The 20,741-nt window shown below is 42.0% G+C and overlaps 1 protein-coding gene across 6 annotated transcripts in view; it reads right to left on the bottom strand.

Moving 5' to 3' along the window:
* The window catches only part of pax2a (paired box 2a), a 28,972-nt gene extending 8,697 nt beyond the window's left edge, over nucleotides 1-20,275 (bottom strand). For 2 of the 6 annotated variants that reach the window (XM_075484434.1, XM_075484449.1), the window contains exons 1-8: nucleotides 20,206-20,275; nucleotides 19,688-19,690; nucleotides 18,643-18,808; nucleotides 17,460-17,657; nucleotides 14,092-14,177; nucleotides 13,813-13,932; nucleotides 6,152-6,327; nucleotides 2,912-3,032 (exon numbers count right to left, since the gene is read on the bottom strand). In XM_075484434.1, the coding sequence (XP_075340549.1) occupies nucleotides 2,912-3,032; nucleotides 6,152-6,327; nucleotides 13,813-13,932; nucleotides 14,092-14,177; nucleotides 17,460-17,657; nucleotides 18,643-18,808; nucleotides 19,688-19,690; nucleotides 20,206-20,248 (913 nt within the window). In that variant the 5' untranslated portion in view covers nucleotides 20,249-20,275. Of the gene's footprint in view, nucleotides 1-2,911; nucleotides 3,033-6,151; nucleotides 6,328-12,784; nucleotides 12,830-13,812; nucleotides 13,933-14,091; nucleotides 14,178-17,459; nucleotides 17,658-18,642; nucleotides 18,821-19,687; nucleotides 19,691-20,205 lie in introns of all 6 variants that reach the window. The other 4 variants (XM_075484407.1, XM_075484415.1, XM_075484425.1 and 1 more) reach the window with 4 other exon arrangements.
* Nucleotides 20,276-20,741: the final 466 nt, after the last annotated feature.

Raw genomic sequence — 20,741 nt, 5'->3', positions numbered from 1 at the left:
GGCTGCAGGTGTTAACTGAGCTGAGACGAGCTGTTTGTCACCAGGCCCCAGACCAGGCACCGCAGGTAAGGTGACTGCTTATTGTTTGCTATCCAGCAGAAAAAAAGCTGCTTCTGCCAACGCATTAAAAGAGCCTCAGCGTGTGCGGCGAAAAAACCATCTAAGATAAAGCTCTCAGCTCTTTCACATGATCAGGTTTATCATGTCTTTCTGCAAAAGAGTGAGAAATAGATGGAAACAATTATTCTAAAAGAAAAAGAAACGTAAAACTATCAACTATTTCCATCTGCTGGAGTTGTTCTAGTTCAGAGGGGTGCCCATTTACACCTAGCCCTCCCACAGTCTCTGTTGAGAGTGATTATTTAGCCCAGCTTGCACAGAGAGCACTCAACTTTCACAGGGTGTAACCCTTTTAATAACTACAGAAAATGGCAACAGGATTGAAATGTAATTTGTTCCTTATACAATGCTTCTGCCTGGATTAGATTAACTAAAGATGCGCAGAATCTGCAGGATACAGTTGTATAATCTGTTCAGGTAGTAATAGAAATGTGTGCACACAAAATGCTGGGAGGTACCCAGAGAGTGGTGGTGAATCATACGATGTTGTGCCCACGGACACACTGAACAATTAAAAGTGTTCACCAATTAAATACAAACACACACAAGTACTACAGGGAGCCTTATAGGAACAAGTGCTCCATTTAAATTTTGCCCAGTCAGACAAGACCAATACTATTTAACAGAAGGCGATGAGTAAATATGTATATACATACATTAAAGAAAAGTCTCATTCTGGTGATCTTCTATTTACTTATTCAAATTCCATTAATTTGGTTATTTTTAATGATTATGGCAAGTTACTACAGTAAATGCAATCAGTGCATTTCAGAGCACTTGTTATGTCTCTGATTTAACCTTCTAAGAAACCATTTCTTTCACAGATCAGGGTAAACAGAGGACACAAAAGATTGTCGACTTTGCTTTCGCTGGAGCCCCTGGAATGCAAAAGTGAGCACTTCATTAATCATTCATCTTTAATAGATTATGCAAATTTCAGGACATAAAAATCAACAAGATCAATAACTGCATGCATTTTAATTGGAAGCAGAAAACATTTAAAGAATGAATATAATCTCGTAGCTCCATCCAGTATCAGAGCATAATTTATTGATAATTGGATCCCAGCCTAAGTGAGGAAGGTAATTTAGCAGTTTTTCAGCCTTGGCATACACTCCTATTTACAGGGTGTGCTAATGGCAGAAAAAATAATATCATGCACTAACAACCTACACACTGCCTCATGTATTACTTTGCATAGTTTCAGTCATAAAAGTTAACTGGATATTACTTCAGAGTTTAATTTAGTTGATGTTAAAAATACATAGATACATTTTTTAAATGGCTTCTTTGAAACATGCTGTCATATTCCACGTTGAGAAAAGTTTTGTTTGTCAGCTTCTTTTTTATGCAGTCTGTGGCCCTCACGTGTATTGCTTTAGGAGGCCCCAGGCCCCCAGGTAGCTTGAAGGCCACCTGCTAAGAGTGTGCTCCCCAGAGCGAGACCACTTTTATAGGTGGAGCCTGGCATAAAAGACAAAAACACACCTTTCTTCTCTCGAGGTCCAACTTTCTGAGGCAAAGCTACCTCCCACATATTCAGGAATAAAATGGGGGCCTTTCTTTTCCCATGTGCCTGACTCTGGGTCTGGACTACAGGGATCATATGAGATGGGGCAATGCAGTTTTCAATCATGCTGTCCTCCCCCACTCCCCAGACCCACACCCACAGTGACTTTGATTCCCACTGCATAATTATGGGACTTTTATTAAAAGCCTTGCACATTGTTCTGAAGTCGGTGTAGCCGTCAGTAAACCTAACCTCTCCTGGGAAAGAGTCTCAACTACCACAGTGAAACAATATTTCAATCAGCCAGGTGGCCATCAACCTGGACAGCATAGCAAAAGAAGCCATAGGGCAAAACAAGGTGGACAGGGGTGGGTTACATGATACAGATATTACACGATATCTAATACACTGCACCTGCCATTGCCTGTTGACTCTGAGTGGAAGATACAACTACAAACAACTCATCAGCTGGAAAAATGTGTGATTTCATTCTTTTTTCTTTTGCTTTCTGCATTTTTTCTGTGTCTGGGTGTCTCTTTCTGTCTGCAGCCTGAGCCAGCCAGCCACTGTGTGCCATTCCAGCCGCTGTCAATCAACAAGCTATGATAACCTTTGATGACAACGTCATGCAGCGGCGAGAACAGCAGCTGTCTCTTAGGAGAAGTGCTCCCAGTCAATCTGTTAGCGAGACAATCTGGGCTAACACAGTGGCCAGTTAGGAGTTGTGTGTGAAAGACCTGTTGGATTTAATGGGCTCAGATGATATATCACCTCAGAGATCCCTCAGAAATAAACACAAAGTGCCTCAAAAAGTGCCTTGAAAGAGGTTTATTATTTAGTGATCAATTTTATGCCCCTGGAAAATGTGCCTCCTATCAGGAACTGGCAGTCAGTATCTTAATATCTTAAATGAGATGGCGTGTGTTACTTTTTTTCTATTTTTGGAATTTTATGTGGTAAAACTATAAAAGTGAATCCCTCCCAAATCCCAAAATATGACTCTTTGCAGGTAGATTCTCAGTAAGGGCCTCAACATGTATATTCTGCTGATAATTGGATTTAATTCATGTCAGTATGATGAAATAAATTTGGAAAACATATAAACTGATTTGGTGAAATGAGACAGAAGAAGACTGGGAAGAAGTTGATAGCATACAAGAGTCATGCTTCTGCCCCGTTTCTCAGCATCGACTAAGTTTGACCACCTCAGTGCTTATGTCTTTGGCTTCTGCAGCTGTGTGCATTCTTTTAGAGACCATTGTAGCATGAATCAGATTGTACCTGTCACAACAGAGTAGCTCTGGGAGACACTGGAGGCGAGGTCAGAGCTGGCGCTGGTGGAGAGGCTGGGCTTCACATCCTCCAGGCCAGGATTCAGAGATGGGAGGGAGTACTCATTCGCCTGTGGACAAATAAACACATGAGCAGGTGGCAATCAAAGGTTACAGCTCACATTCCCTTTATTTAGTTTCACATTCCAACAGATTAGGTTGGGATCTGGTTAATATCGCTATTTTTTTGGATGCCAGATTCACAGAGGATTTCCCAGTTTAGGTAACAGTGTATACAATATGTTTCAGTGTAAACTACGGTGAATCTGAGGAAGCTTTCTCCGATCCTCTTACTGTGTTTCCATCATAATATTTCCTGTGACTTCTGTGAACATCACCTCCATCCCTGCTCCCAGTGCCTTTACCAAGACCTATGATGATGTATGCATACATTAGGGCTTGTCTGAGGAGAAGGCAGAGAGGGAGAAAGGGATGGGAGAGGGAATGGGACAGGAGTGAAAGGACGGGGTGTCAGCTGGCTCTTTGTGCTCCACTGCAGTCATCCCTGTGACCAGTCAAGGGAGGAGACATTCAGGGCTTTGTTACAGGAGAGACATGTGGTGCTTTTTTTTTTTCCTTTCTTTTTTTTATGGGGAGTACAACCTCAAATTCAGTCTTGGTGCTTTGCCTAAGGATGGATACAAAAACTGGTTTAGCCAAATGTTTTTAATTTTGCGTGTTCTTCTCTAATTTTTCATGTTGTTGCTGTTCAACTTTTATTGAAGGCTTTTATTGAATTCAATTTCCACTGCACTTATTCATCCTGAAGAATTTCTAGTCAAATTTTACATTTGACAGTTTCTTATACTTCATTTACTGAGCTGCAGTAGAAAACTTCATTATCTTCAGTATTTATTCACTTTAATCTCTGTTTAAGACACTTACCGTTGTGATGACTCCTGTTTGTTAATGAGATGACATTTCCTGACCCAGTTCTTCATTGAAAGGATAAGTGTGTGTGCACACATTTGTGTCTGTGAGTGTTTGTGTCAGAGTGCATGTGTGCATCTGTTTGTCTCAATGGGTTGGGGTCCCACAGGGGCAAGCTGGTGACCCCAGTCTTGTCTGCCTCTATCCCAGATAAACTCTAATTGTCTGCTTACAACTGTTCCCTGGCACTAGGCTGGATGTTCCTCTCTATTCCACTGGGCCTGAGCAGCACAAGAGCCATTTTGTCATGCAGATGGGTTGTGGATAGGGCTGGGCAGGACTGGGCGGAGGGCGAGTGGCAAGCACAGAGGGTCCTGAATGACCTGACCACATGGCTGCCAGAAGTGTGGGAGGGATGAGGCCTATTCAACCTGGCCTCTTCAAAATGGCTTTTTAATGCCCTGACGCAGACACCAGACAAGCCCCTAATAGCCTAATATCCCACCTTTTCACCAGTTTAAGAAAAGGAGGGGGTGTTGGAAACAGGCTGAAAAAAGGAGGCGCACAGAGAGAGTGGAAAGCAGTCTGATTAATATTACATTAAATTAAAACTGATTTTTCTGGACCATTCTGATACCGTTTTTCTCCCCCTTCCTCCAACCCCCTCTCGCCTTTTTAATACCTTCTCCTCCACTCTTTGTGATTGCAAGTCATTTCCAATTCGTTTTGGTATTGATCTTGCCGTAGAAATCACTTTGGTAATTAGCTGCATTAGGGGTTGTAAAGCAGGCTGAGGGGCTGTCCCTCTGATTTATCGCCGCTGTAATTCCCCACGATCGCGCAGAGATGAAAATGAACTCAATTAGGGCACTGCTAAGACTGCATGGGCACCCATATAGAGTTCCAATGGAAAAATTAATAGTCTCTTGTTGTTTAACAGTCTAATGAATGTAAATAAAGGTTATCCGCTGTAATAGGCTGTAGGCTTGTAGGTTGCTTTGAGCAAGAAGTTTTAACAGAGCTTTCTGTCACATGTGCCAGTTTGCAAGTTCACAATATAACGTAACTGGGCTATTTTTGACCAACAGTAAGCCTAATGATGGTGCCCGTATTTATATGAAACTATATATATTAAGAACTTAAAGTATATATGAGTAGTAGTAGTACATGAGTAGTATTTAATACATGAAACGAACAAGCAAACCAGTGAATAAACATCTCAATGAAACAAGACTTTTAGTCTCACTATGGACATATACCAAAATTCAGCAAAAGCTCAAAGACTTTACAGAAAATCAAATTGTATGCAGAACTTGAAGCTGATGCTGCGGTCAAAATGCATTTGTTGCGATCTGGAATCCAGACCCCTGGGGACAAGCCAGTGGATTTCTATATAACCAGTGGCTCTAAGCCAAGACTTCCTGTCCATGTGCAGGTCATTGTTTGGATACAGATACATTCTTTAAAAAAGCTAATAAAAAAGCTCAAATGTTTGAAGACATGTTTCTAGTCTTAAGCTCTTCATAACATTGTCCATGTTAATGCAATCCCACTTGGTGATTGGTGAGACTTCATGTGGACTAATCTATACCCACTCTCACAGAAATAAGGGAAAACTGTTTCATGAATGTGTAATTTATGTTCACAGACATGATTTGTAAAGGTTGTAAAGGTTTTTTTTTTTCATCTGGGCACAAGATAACTTGATATAGGAGCTTAGAGTCAGCATGCCGTGCGAAATGTACACAAAGTGAATGTTTAGAGGCCACGCGTCTGCATTTGAATGCTAAAGGGGTTGACGCTGGAGCTACGCAAATCATCAAGCCTAAAAATACCCTTGAAACTCTACGGCAACTTCTCTTTGAGATGCAATTTTAGGATTAAGTTAAGGTTTGCTTGCACTTTCAGTTGCTGTCTTTTTTGTAGGTTAAGCATTAAATACTTCTTGGATAAGGGTTGGAAAACAGACACTATAGAAACATACTACCACAAAATATAATTTTCCTGGATTATTAGCTGCTGAGTCCCACCCCCTCAGCTAAACACATAAATATTACAGATTTCAGGTTCATCATCATAAATAAAAAATGTTTTATTTTGTGAGAATTTCATATTTATTCGTGGGACCAGGTTGACTATTTATAATTATGCAGAATGATTTTATATTTATGTTACATAGTAATTATCTTTTGTTGGTTTTGGTAAAGGAACTGTTTGTGAGTGAGAACCAAACCAGTTAACATATGGTCGAAAAGCCACAAACAAAAGAAACAAAGCTGCAGCAAATTTCAAAATGTGGGAATAAATCTGTGGGGCGAACCTGTTCAGGTTTAATGTGTTCTGAGGTGGGGAAGACATCCGGGTAAGATGGCCTTTCAAAGACACGGTCCAGGGCCTCGAGCTGTTGCTGGGTAAAGGCGTCTGCTCGCAGGTGCTTCCTTAAACTTTCCACGCTGCCCTGAGAGTCGCTGCCTGGTCCTGAGCCATCCGAGCCATCTAGAGAAAAGAGAGGAGGAAGGGAATCGGGACAACATTCCTCATCATGGCGCCAGTCTTTTCACATGACGTTATTAAAGCATTGTGAGATAAAAGAGAATATCTCTGAAGTCTACAGGTATGAGCGTGATAGCTTAAGGATCGGAAGGAAATTGAGGGAGAGCCACCATGATGTATATCTTTTATCTCCTTCTCTGTGTTTCAGAGGTACTCTCTCTTGCTTTGACATACTTTGACTCTCACTCAAGCTGCGTCCCCCACAGCTCCCTGCCCGGTCATCATGTGATAGGTCTATGGTAATTGATGGATTACCTTCAGTGCAAATATATACTTGTAAGGGAGAATGTGTGTTTCAGGAAGAGAAAGTAGGGCTGGCGATTACATACAGAGCCTCTCATTCTGCCAGCGAGAAATGGAGAGCCATTATTTAACTGAACTATTTCCTCCTGAACATATTACCCTTCCCTCTCTCTGTCTCTCTTTCTCTTTCCATCCCCCACATATTGCCTGTCTTTTGGAAAGCAGAATGGAGTGGGGATGGTACTCAGGGCCGAATGAGGACAGGGCGCTGAGGGCAAGCGTATGCATTTCCTCACTTGGTCCTACTCTCTATAAACAAATGAGCCTATGCTTCCCTCGTTCCTCTGATCTCTGACCCTATCAACTTGGCCAGGGAGCCAACCGCCACCACTGCACTTCTCCCTCTGCTCACTCATCATCTCCTGAGCACTGAAGAAAAAAAGAAAAATCCAGAGCTAAGCCCTCCAGCCAGCATTCCAGGAACCTCCACTCTACTGGCTGCCTCCTCCCTTTCCTCCCTACACCGCGCCACCAACAGCGGATGAGGGCTTTAGCTCCCGTACAAATCTGTCATTCTAAATTTGCAGCAGATTATGTTCTCTCCTGGGCGAGCCAGCGGTGATATATGATATGCAAGGCCGCTATTGATTGCCTGATCCGCTCGCAGAGGAGGGAGGCGAAATGAACTTGGAATGAACATCATGCCTCAACTCATTGTGCGTATAATACTCTACTTAATCCCACATTTTTCTGTGCTATAGAATTCAATTGATCAATCATGTTCCACTGATGGTACCATTTCAGGGGCGTTATTGCCATTCTGCTCGGCTGCTTGACCTTTTTTCAATGGCTGAGGCCAGAGGATGAACCCGATTCGCACCACGAAATAGATCTATGGAGAGAATGGAATAGAGGACTGCAATTGCGTATGAGTTGAGAGTACGTGCAGATGGGAATGTGTGTGCTAAAATACAGTATGCTGACTTTGTCTTTGTGCAACATTTATGAAGTCATTTTTCACCTACTAGATGTGTTTTTGCTACCATGAGTTAACAAAATATATCTATTTTTTTCCTTTCCAAACAGCTCTCTTGGCTGGAAGACTGGGGTGCAGGGGGTGGTGTTCCTGTACGAAACTCGATTGTTATTTGTGGTACAAAGGAAAATGGAGTCATTAATTACCCCGTATCAGCTGGTCTGGGAAAAGAGGCAAGCTTGATCAATAGCAAGTGTTTGTCATTCACTACAGAGGCTTAAAGTCCCCACGCACACTTAATCAAGCCCTCTGACCTGGCAGCAGAAAACACAGATTCCCTTCATAGGACATTTTTTAGTGCACTTCCTCTGATCTAAATTAAAAAAAACAAAAGCTTCTTCAGCAAAATAAAAAGCCAATTTTGGTACTTGCTAAATGATCAGACATCTGAACCTATATTGACTACATCAATGCTAATTGTCTTATTGTTTATTAAACAAGGAATGTTTAAAAAATGGTAGAAGTTTAATCCTCTTTGGTTCAGATATTCATCTAATCACTTTCGCTCCATACTTTATGTGAATATATTTCAAATTTATGTCACCGAAATTATTCCCAATTTTCCCTTAAAACTGAAATAACAGTAAATCATTTACTTTCAGAATATGCTATTAGAGGTTCAGGTTTGACATATATCGTAAGATAGCTGCAATAAATCAGATTCATCCTTTGACAGTCAGTGTGTCAAGTGGAGTGTGAAGCCTGGCTGTCAGATTGCGTGTGCGTGTGTCTCACTGACTGGCTTGTTTCGTTTTCTCAGTGTTTTTTCAACCCCTTCGGGTGTCTCAGCAGGTATTCTCTTATCACTCCCATGGCACCAGCTGACTGCGTCTCTTTGTTTTAACACCAACGTGTGAGGAGATAAAAACAAGAATCTCCTACGGTGACGTTCACACATGCTATATCTGGTACATACTTTCTTTGATCAGCTTGAGCTCACACTGTTTTACCTTGGTGTCCAAATGTCAAACATTCCATCATGATTTTTTCAGATATTTTTAGTGAACTGGGCAACTTCAATACAAACTCCATGAAGGCATTAATTTCCAAATAGTCCCATTTGACAATGATATACGTTTTTTTTTCTTTTATATTCCATTAGGTTAACATTCCCACACACACAAACACACACCAGCAGAAAACCAATGACAGTAGCTATTTCAAAACAAACCACAATGGATTTTATTTTGCTTTGTCTCTAAGGGGGGTGCTCGTGTTCTGTGGTGGCATGGTAGCACTTAATGTCCTTCTTTCATCTCTCCTGTCCCTGTGATAAGATATCTCAGACAAGACTGGAGGAGGAGGCTTGTTTGAAAGGCAAATGAATTCCTACACTCTGCCTGGTGCTCTCCGTAAATCAATGACATGTGGGGTTCCCTAGATCAGAGTCTGCGAGTGAACCGTTTACGTATTCACCCTGCGCTGATAGGTGAAATGATGCTATCACAAATTGTGGATCATTTGTTGATGTTTTTAAAAATGCTGTTGAGCTTGGGAGAAAAAAAAGGAGAGAGAGTGCAAACAAACTGGTATACCCAGAGGGTGAACACTCCTTCCCTGTAAGCTAGCTATATTTATGAAACCTCTGAAGCGGAAAGGAGAGAGGTGGGAAGAGTGGGGGAGAGGGAAAGAGAGAGGCAGCAACACTGCCATGGCTGTTAAGATCCTGTTATGTTGTGGCGTGTTTAAGAGCTTTATTAATTCGATTTAGCACCACCAACCAGTGTACCAACTGTCAGCAGGCAAAGTGATGCTTATTTGATATTTGCTCTCACTGCCAGCTCTGAGGTGGTGTCAATAGGGTTCTATTTACTTTGCTTTATGTTCTTAGACCAATGCAAAACGTTCATTATGAATTAATAAAATTACACTTTTATTTTAATTCAGTTTGTGAATATATAACATTAACAATATTAGGCAGTTGAGTGAGTTGACTTTTAAATGTTTATTTAAAGGTCTATTTCCTGTCCAGAAAGAGTCTGCATAGCAAAAATTTAAATGAGCATATGCCAGTGAGTCTACCGCAATATATTTTTGAAACAAGCCTTTCCATTAAAAAAAGTATAATTAATTTGTTTTGAGAAAATACAATGAATTACAGACAAATATGCTTGCTAATAAGGATATTTTTACACCCTCTTCCTCTCTAATATGACTTGATTCTTATCTTTTATTCCTCTTTGTCCTCTTCTGCTGTCATTTCCCTCCTCTCGACCAGTCTGCCGTTTAACATTGCCACCCTGTGTGGTGTGTATTTCTGGAAATGCAATTAACGTTTCCCTACTTTTCTCATGCCTTTTCTCCCTCCTCAAGCTGAGTAACGCATCGCTCCATTAATTCCCGGCATTGCTACCCGTAATTGACTTTTCTCTGACATGATTCCTCTCCACTGAGTGAGTTCCTCTCTGTATATATTTTTGTGACTGATCTCATTGTATATTGTTTACAACTATACGTGAGGCCTCAAACAGCCATGCTGCTCGATGCAAATGTTTAAAGCACTCAGTAAGAAGAGGGGAACAATAAGAGGATAAATGAAATAAGAGAAAGAGGAGAGAAGCTGGAGGAGGAGGAGGAATGCAATGTGGGCCCTTTTGTGCCTCCTCGACTGTCAGGGCCCTAACAGCTTCTTGTCTCTATGTTACGCTCTGTGGCCCCTCTCAAACCTGAGCTTTTCTCTCTCACACACACTCCATCAGGGCCATCATAGTGCTCATGATTCAATTTTTTTTTCTGTCTCGCTCTGGATGCATTTATTTTCTAAAGAGATCCTCTATTGACTCATTGTCATGGACTGGCTTGACTAGCCAACCAGTGTAGGCCCAGGTTCAAATCCACGCACTCACTGATTTAAACTCTGCAAATGGGTTAAAAGTATCTGCTCTGGACAATCTCCAAAAGGGCCAAATACAGACGCGTACAAATCAACACAGCAACTGTATTCATTTTTTCTCAAGCTATTGAGCAAAGTTGATATGATTCCAGCTGCTGCCTACGGTCGTTCTTTTGTGTCATGAATGAACAACCTGCAAGGCCATATTTCTTTCTCCCCTCTCACACACTCATCAGCTCCTTCTACACTCATCCCACACCCACGCTACAATCACAAGTTATGACCTTTGCTTTCTCCATCTAATTTATCACCGTAGCTGCCTGCTGACTGTCCTCCCCGGAGCACCACTGGGCTCCATCCAGGACATGGTATGCCAGCCATGAGAGAAAACATACTGTTAGGTCACATCAACCTGACTGCAAACAGCAGCAAGGTCAGGGGTAACTTGTCACTGTATGCTAAGACTAGGAAAACACTGAATTTAGAGAAAGCTGTAGCTCTTTTAGAAAAAGAGAACAAATTCCAGAAAGTATTTTGCATACGAATTAGCTCAAAATCATCTTGAAGAAATTAGTGAAAGGCTCAAATTTTGTGCACTGTATTACACATTTTACACATGACAGTTGTCACCCAATCCTTTCTGTCTTTTCTTGGCTTCCACTTCCACCATAGCTTTAAATGACTGAGTGTGAACGTGCTGTACAACAGGCTAATTTCCCCACATCACTATTAATGCATTTGGCAGGAACAACATTCCATTTCCTGTAATGAGATACACAAATAAATCTGGCTACGGATAGATTCAGAGTGGGGTGGTGGTGTGTGTGGTGATGATGGTGGGAGGAGGATGTGGAGGAGAGTGGTGGGTGGTGGGAGCGGCAAAGGAGAGGGGCACATTGAGACGCATTCTCCCAGCACTGGCATAATTGGTATCGCTTCTTGCAGACATGCAAACCAATCTCTCCACAGATAGGGCTGAGACTCTCTTTTTTCCCCCTTAAGGCTATTTCTTTTGTCTTTTCAAGAGCTTGCACATCCAAGATAGAAGGAGGGGGGATAGAGGGGGTAGAGGGGATGCTAATTTGTGAATTAATAGCTTTTCTCAGCAGAATTGCAAATTCTCTTTAAATGTCACTTGTTCACTATGTGAAAAGCATCTGAAGCCACAAAGTCACACACAAACACATGCCAAAAAAAAGCACTTCCATACGTAGGTGAATGTATATGCATGCACAAATCCTAAAATTCATGCTTGCTTGCTCAGTTCTCATTGAGGCTGCCCAAACCTGACGCCCCCCAAACCCTCTCATGCCTCGGCTCCGTATCTCTCTTTTTTCTCTTCCCATCTTCACTCAAAGCCGTCCAGAGTAACATGCTACTTTTAATTTGCAATAACACATGACAAGGACAGATTAATAGCTCTTATGGCACCTATGTCCCTGAGGCTCGTCTTACGGGGAACTGGTGTACATAACGCGTGTCACACTACATTATCTGTACAGCCCTGCAGTAATGGGGACCTTTTTCTTCCTAAAAGGGCAACCACTGACTTCAGTCACACCAGGAGCAAGAGCCGCCACCATCACAGCACGAGCGGTACAAGGACAGTGCAAGGCTTTCTCATAAAGAGCATGGTCAGATTTTTATAACGTGCAGGACCGGTCATGTGACACTCTTAAGCTCAAAATAGTTAATTGGTTTACAGACATAAAAAGTTCAATGAGACATTGTGAAAACTATGTCACACTCCATCTCCCCGTATATTTGTATGCATTTATCTTCTTTCCTTTGTTTTCTCCTGTTCATGTATTAACTGAGTTATCTGTCAAAAAATCATGTTGACACTTTATCCGATGGCTTCCTCCTGTGACATTTGGTTAAACCAGCTCATACAAACTTTACAGTTCTGCCTGAAACTGAGACCATCAATAATTTCTTTGCAAAAAAAAAAAAAATCAATTAAAGGGAGATGTTGAGTTGAGAAAATATGATCTTTAGCTTGCAGAGAGCTGCGTCTTATTTTTGAAAATCCACAGATCTCTGAGACTGACACAAGCGACACAGTAGATTAGTATTGAACTACATGCCATTACGTGGAAAATGTGATTTTCTACAGTCACTTTAGCTTAATTTATTTTTATTTCTCTGGAGATTATTTATTGGAAAAATATTCCCCGCCACACCTCACAAGTTTATAACCCTGAAAGAACAAAAACAGCAAGAGAGAAGAAAGCATTTGTGGTCTGAGTGACCAAAGCAAAAGAGAAGGTTGTCAAACTTCAACTTACAATGTCCTATTTTCCTTCCATCCAAGTGGTTGCCACTCCAGTGAACTAAAGAGACAGAAACATAAAAGAAGGAAGTGGCCTGTTTTGATAAGTGCTATTTGAGATAATTTTCAACCATATCATCCCATCAGCCACCTCAAAGCACAGAATTGCACATGTGCGCACACACAGACACACACACACACAAACACACGCACGCACACACACACAAACATACCCACGCATAGCCCCTTCCCTGCCTCCGCCGGTCTGTTCCTACACCTGTTCAGGCCTCCACCAGGGACATGTTAATTCATAGGCATTAAAAAAGCCAATTGTTTGCACAACCGATAATCTATTAGCCCTCAGGCTGTGTGTGTCCACTCTCTCGTTCTACGAATGAAAAATTCTGGCTTGGACCGGATAGCCTTCCACGTAATCCTTGAATGTATATTTGCTTGCCAGTTCTCGACTTGTGACTTGTGCTCTAATAAAAGATTCTTTCTTTTTTCCATGTTTTTATGTTTTATGTATATTGCATCATTTTAATGCGTCACTGCAGTGGGAAATATAAACCAAATGAAAAATGTTCCTCTGTATTTGTATTGTGCAGAATATTAATTGACTAGTCAACTGATAGTTTCGAAGCTGGGAATCACAGAAGAGCTTTTTTCTGTCTTTTGTTACACTAAAGGAATGAAAGCACAGAGGAAAAGTGCTGATGTCTTGCCAAGGGGTATTAGAGTTGTATGACAGCTATATAGAATATCAAGACTAGGTCTGAGCTTGGTATCAAATAGAGATGCAGCTCTATGGGCGTATCTGTATGGTAAAACGCATCAAAAAGCTGATTGAATCACAGCGCTCTCTCAACACTCGCCCTGCCTGATATACAACATAACAAGTCACTGGAGACAACACATAGAAACATTCTTGGCTGCAGCGCTGTCATAAATGCCAACTTCTTCACACATAGGGAAAAAAGTAGGAGACAAGTGATGAAGAGAATTAAAAGGATGGAAAACAAAGGGATCTTGTGTCTTTCTTACCCTCGTCTCGTTTCCTCTTCTCGCCGTTGGAGCGGGGAATACCCAGAATGCCGTTAATGGAGTAGGATCCTACGGGATCATTGGAGGCACTGGTCACAGGCGGGGAGGCTGTGCTGGGCACTGACAGAGGAAGCTGAGTTATTGTGTGTGTAGTGCTCATTTAGGTGTTTATACGAGTGAACGCAGGCTTGTGTTGAGGTGTTTTCTTTGTCGTTTCAGCCGCCCTGATTAGCTCATTTGACTTGGCTGTAATGTGTGTGTAGCCTCATTTGTGCTCACCTATGGTATGGCCGGGTGTGGAGAGCGGTGTGACAGATCCATCAGGGGACGGGTGGAATTGCTGCTGGACTTTGGTGCGGATAATCCTGATAAAGTGAACAACAGACATGGATCAATCAATACTACTTCCAGAGCGTTGAGATTTCAAACCAGCCAACCCGGGGCACTTAAACATGGCACATCACGTCCACTTACGTCTGTGCATGTACAAGTGCTCCATCGCTTGGGGCGCTTGTATCCTCATATTCAGGCCCCTGTCACAAATAGCCAATCTCAGGGCTTTAGGGGCAATCTCTTAGCTCCTGTGTGCGGCTGAATGGGGGCTGCCCCCTGAGATTGTGGATTCAATCTTGCTGGATTCTGAGGTTAGAAATATGATAAAGTCCCCATACCAGTAAGATGTGATGTGGCGGGAAAGTCTTCATTGCACTTTGGTCTGAATGATCTTGCAAACAAAGCATGAAATCACATCAATTCACCTCAATGATCAGCTTCACTGGCTCTACCTGGCCAACTCTAATAATCTCCCTCTCCTGCTCCCCACTCCTTCTTTTCTGCTTGCGCTCTCCTTCTTCCTCCATCTCTCAAAGCTGATCGTTCACTCCTTCCCCTTTTCTACTCTCCCTACTGTCTGGTCTGCTTTACTGTACTTTACAACGGCTGTCTTTCAAAGCCCTCATCTTTTTCTTTCCCCACTTTCTCTCCTTACTCCCCTCATCCATTTTTTTTCTGTTCCCGAGGTGCTGCCTGTTGTAGTTTTTCTTCTTTTTACTTGCTAAGTGTAGGACACAGCAGTCCTCTGGGCTCACTGAAGATCGGAGCCTATTGATCGGGACTCCCAGATAGAAAAGTTGACGACGGATGCTGGCGAGGAACAGCAAATGCAAATGGTGATCTATAAATTATATGTGACAGGAAAGCAATAGTATCTCACTGCTCCAAGCTGAGGCCACTGCCACATTCAATGTCTTTTAATCTGTGGTGCACTTTGAAATAGAAAAAAGCACAAGGTGTCACACTGATTTTAAAATGGAAAGAATAAAAAGCTTAGAAATAATTTTGAATTCAATCTGCACAAAACTCAGCTTTAGCTCTTATGGGACATGATCACATCACATTAAAACATCGCCATGGTAATCTTTTGATTGAAAGAAGAACATGAGAGCATTGATTAACAGGCAGTACTGCATACTGACATCAATTCCATGTGGAAGCCCTCTCACTCGAGGGGTATGACAAGAACAGACTTTTACAGACTGCAGATAGGCGACAGACACCACATGTGCATGCAGCGACCAGAAATAAGCTATCAGTTCTTAGTAAGGCAGCAGAGGGGTTAACTTCCTCAGGGGCAAAAATGTACATCAGACTCTTTTCATTCTCCTCACTATCTCATGTGTCCTCCATACTCTCTCCTTCAGGCGGGGCAACAAAGGCAAGTAGTCTCCTCTAAAAAACACACATCAATATTTTATTTGAATTTCTAACATCTCACCACAACAGTTATCTGACCTCATGACTAGAGGGAGTCTCGTAAATTCAAGGACTTTGTTTCAAGTCTATGTTGTTGATATTGAAAAAGCAATCTGGGTGGGCGAGTTAACGACTTTGATGTCTGGCTGTTGCGCAAAAAAAAAAAAATTCCCTACAGAAAAATTTAAATGTCGATCGATATAATTGAAAGCCACTTATGGGTACGCCTTTGTCCACTGGGCACGGTGCAGCGGGTGGAACCTCCTCTCTGTGACAACAAAACAAAGTGCAACCCTGTCTCTGTGTAAACTTTAATAATTCATGCAGGAAAAATGTGTTTAAAGCCAAGCTCTTTAGTCAACAGTGCAGAGGTCGGCTCCTTAACCACAGAGACCACCAGGGGTCTGCTGTCTTTCTCATACTTCTATCACTCCCTTTCTTCCTCCTTCCCATCCTTCCCATTCTCCTCTCTAGCAACAACAGCAAAATATTATCTCTCGCTGGATTAAATGTTAAATTTGCAAAAAATCTCCTGTGCATCTAATGCAGTGAAATGGATATCAATTAAACTTTACAAATACACACAGAATGTGGCCGACTGACTTTTGTGCTGCTTTAGGAATGAAAAAAACAGATTTGTGCTTTACCACAGAGTCTCGTGTTAATTATTAATGTGAGAGTCAGTGTGGTTTCTAAGCAAAGATTTTTTTCTAATAGACTTTTTTCTGCCCCCCAACACACACAGCTCAACACTGAGCAGATTATTACTGATGTTTCCCATAGTAACACATAAAACAGAAACAGACTCCTGGGGTTTATGAACAACAGGTCAAGACGGAGAATGAATTTTAAAAAAGAGAAGTTGAATACTTCCCATTAAGAGACTGAATCCCTCTCTTAATGTTCCCTTTTCTTTGCCTTTTTGTCTTCTTCTTTGTTTTTTTTTCCTTTGGTAAAGATTCATCTATTTCCTTCATTTAGCTGGATGTGTTATGAGACTCTCTACAGCTCATTAAAATGTAATGCTGATGACCAGCTCTCTGGAACAGTGCCTCCTAACCAAAGTTCATCACTGGCAGGTACTACGGGGCTTTTTTTTCACTCTGCACACATGCAGTGGGCGTCCTCTGTCTAAAGACACTTTGTCCTCTGCTGTCCCACTTCATGTGCAAAAGCGGAGGTGTAGGGTGTCCGCTGCAAAATCTGCTCCACAGAAACTCTTTTCTACCTCTTTATCCCCGACCAACACTTGTCAGGACGTTTATACTTCTATTTTATTTGATTTAGAATTAGATTCAGACCAATAAAATACTACTACTAATTTTGATGATGATAATAATAATAATAATAATAATAATAATAATAATAATAATAATAATAGTCAAGAGTCGCTTTACGCCAACGTGACACCTCTGTTGGAAAACACAGCAACTGGCTGGCAATAAAGATGCTGCAGCCGCCGCAGTGTGGTCCGCGTATCGAACGACTTTGTTGGGTATTTCCTTCTGCCTCTGGATCTGGTTACGCGGTATTGATCGGTTTTTATCGAGACAGATGTGATTCTTCGCGGCCCCAGCCTCGGCTCCCGTGCTGCTGTGTCGAGATGGGCCGCACAGGGGATTGAATTGCACACGTGAGACCACCCCCGGACAGGCTCGGCTGGAATTATAGGTCAGCCTTGTATGTGAAGATAGACTTGCAATCGCTTATTTCAGTGATGATTTATCCCATCTACGACTGGTCTTACCACCTTTTGTTTTTCAACTGATTTTCCTTTTTAAATCTGCTCCGTTTGTTTTCCCCAAGAAAGCAGCTTTGTTCGCGCGCTTTTTGGGGTAATTTGGTACTTTCCCCACAATTAAATTAGATCAAATTAAACAGTCATTTCCACCTACCTGTTGATGGATGAAACGCTGGGAACTGTGTCGTTGTCGCACACACCCTCAGCCAGGAGCCGGTCCCTTATCTCCCAAGCGAACATGGTGGGATTCTGGCGCTTGTAATCTGCAATTTTGTCCACCACTTTTGGAGTTGCAACCTTTGGTTTGGAGCCACCAATGACTCCGGGTTTAATACTGCCGGTTTCATAGTACCTGCATGGGGACAAAGTGAGTGTTCCTGAATGGATCCCTCCGTCATTCAACAACCAAACCAGTCGTGCGATCAATGAAGAAAGGTGGCTTAAACTACGTCTGTGTGGAGACCAAGCTCCTTAGACCTGCTGCAGTGACATATACTGCTCAGAATCACCTTAGAATATGATGGCGGCGTTAATCTATTAATTGGTCTGGGAGTGTGCTGTTACATGGGCCTAATTGAGTGTCAGCTGGAAGGCGAACAAAACGAATTTTTAACGCAAAGCATGTGTAATTAAGATTAAACAATATGAGCAGTGAGACGGACAGAACAAAGAGCAGAGTGGCTTTAAAAGAGCCCAGTTTTAGACCTCATCTCAGTCTCTGTGAGCTGCATGCACCACATGCCACCATGACCTATTGGCAAATGTTGGTGACAAACATTCAGTGTGTGTGAAATGAAATACCTCTGAAATGCCTTCTGATAGCTGAAAAAAATATATTTCAAAATATTATCTCACAGCATTTGTGCTCTGAAGTAAAATGACCAGATTTACTTTGAGATGAGTTTATAGTGGCCGCAGACTGTTGTGGTTTTCCTGTCCTTCAGTTCCCGTTTGGATCATTCTCACGCTTCTGATGTATTTTTTTTTATCACACACAGTCTCTAGTAATATTAACACAGCCCTATAATCGTCTTGGGTATTTATCTTTTTTTTTTTTTTAGCATTAATATTTAGCTGTGAAGTCCCCTTTTATGATTTACTTCATGATTATGGCGCCTTTCTCATGCGGGGCTGATGAATAGAAATTTCTCGGACGCAAAACTGCTGCGCTCCAAAAAAAAAAAAGGAAAAGAGAAGAAGTAAAAGAAGAAAAAAATGACCTGCCTATATAACCGATGACTGAGGCAGAAACAGAGCTGGGTGCGCGTATAGTAGCAGCTAGAAGATTGATGTTTGACACACATAGGGCTCTGGTGGTGGTGGATCCCCCCTTTTACCTGCCGAGGATTTTGCTGACACAGCCGTGACTGACCCGTAGCTGTCTGGAGATGTCGCAGGGCCGGACGCCCTGGTGGGCCAGCTCCACGATCCGCTGCCTCACCACGTCCGGGAGGGGTCTGCCGTTTACAAACACCCCGCCGAGCTGGTTCACACCGCCGTGCCCTGCGTGGGATACAACAGCAACACGGGGGGAACATAACATTACATACCTGCAGAGGTTTCCGGGAGAGAACCACAGTAGGTCCAATCATCTGAGTGTGTGTTTATTTCAGTCTAAAAGTCTAACTCAGGGTTCTGTTAAAGGCACATGTGTTAACACACACACTTACATTTTGACTGTTTTTTTGCTTACAGAATGTAATAATAATAATAACAACAATAATAACAATAATAATACTAATAATAATTATGATGCTTTCAATTGTTTAGAAATTATAGGCTACAAATTGGAATCTAAAACGTATTATTTTTCTTTCAATTATAACAAGTTAAATAAAATACAAGAAACATCATTTTAATTTATATGATCATTATAAATAAATATAACTAGTTTCTGCCTGCAAATTGGCCTGGTTGGGCAATATTTTCCAAGCGCATCCCCTCCACCGCAGCCTAACACATGTCGCCGTTCTCGTGTTTCAACCTGTTTAATTTTCCTTGCAACAATTATTGTAAATAATTAAAATAAGCTTTGATAACTCATATTACAAGCCCGGATTGTGCGAATGAGGACGGATAAATAATTCAGACAGAGGCCGGGTCTTCTTTACTCATATCATATGGAGGAAAAAAACATGGAGAAAATCTAAGAGTTACAGCAGCCACCGCCTCGGTTGCACCTTCGCTTTCCTTCTTCTTTCTTGTTTTCTCACCCACATTTGAAGTGAAACGTGTGGAATATTGCAAAGCAAGACGCTTCCATTTACACACAGCCCGCTCTTGTCTCCTAACAGGGAGTCTGCCGTAACTCAGGTAATAAAAGCTCTGTATTTAAATTGAGGGGATTATATTTTGTCACTTTACTGTAACTGCTACTTAAACCGGCTTATATTCTCCCCGTCTCTGCTGACCTCGGAGTCAGTGAAGTTAAAGTAAAAATAAAACCAAACTCTCTGGTTCCCTTGTGAGTTAAAAAAAAAAAAAAATAACCATATTTTTTTTCACATTTCAGGAGCACATTTTGGTTTAAACGTCATTTCTCCTTATTAATTTAAAAATGAACGTTGTAAATCACGTTTTCTAAACTATTCATCCTCTGAAATATTGTGCTTTAAGGTTAAGGGGGGGGGGGGGGGGGGGGAATTGTTGAAAAATATAGCCTCTAAAATCTTTGAGAGAGCTGTTTTTTTTCTTTTTAGGTGCTGAAATAAAAAAGTCGACCATCAGCGATCTTTATGAGCTTAAAATAAATGTAAATTTCACTTCCAATTTCAATATTTCAAACTACTTTTTGTTTTTAAAGTCCTCAATCATCACAAACGCAGTGGGGTCTCATTTGTGCAGGAACTACAGTGTCGTCCCAGAGATGTTTTGTCAGTAAACTAATTCTGCATACTCACGGTGCATCGCTGAGAAGGGGTCTGCTTTGCAGTGAATATCCATTGGATAGCAAAGGAAAGAAAGGTAATCGACTGAGGTCGCCGTTTCGACCCGGTGATGCAGCTTCAAATAAGAAAAGAAAAAAAGGGATGACCAATAATTTCTGTTTCGGAGTAAAACAGTCCGTGTGGGAACACTCCGCGGGCTGCGGCCGTGAACAACTTCGCGGGGCGATGCTAAGTTTTCTCCCTGTTACAGTCTGAACTCGAAAGTCTGCAGAAGAGCCTGGCAGGTGCAGCGCATGACCCACGCGTGTTCAGAGCGCACCAGTCGCGGCAACATTTGGCTCAAACCGGGTCACTGTTTGTGTTTACAGGACATCATGAGGAAAAACGAAAGAGTAGCTGTGAGTCTCCACTGCGGCCGAGCAACAAAAAAAAAATCCCTTTCCTCAGACGGCGTGGTGGACCGGCGGGCTGCGTGGTTTAATCAGATAGGGGCGGAGATGACAACAAACACGGACACGGCGAAGTATACAGAGCAGCGCGTCCCCCTC

This window comes from Odontesthes bonariensis, chromosome 2 (assembly GCF_027942865.1).
Source record: "Odontesthes bonariensis isolate fOdoBon6 chromosome 2, fOdoBon6.hap1, whole genome shotgun sequence".
Classification (NCBI taxonomy): Eukaryota; Metazoa; Chordata; class Actinopteri; order Atheriniformes; family Atherinopsidae; genus Odontesthes; species Odontesthes bonariensis.
Note: the sequence above shows the minus strand (reverse complement) of the source record. Positions and strands in the feature narration are given on the sequence as shown.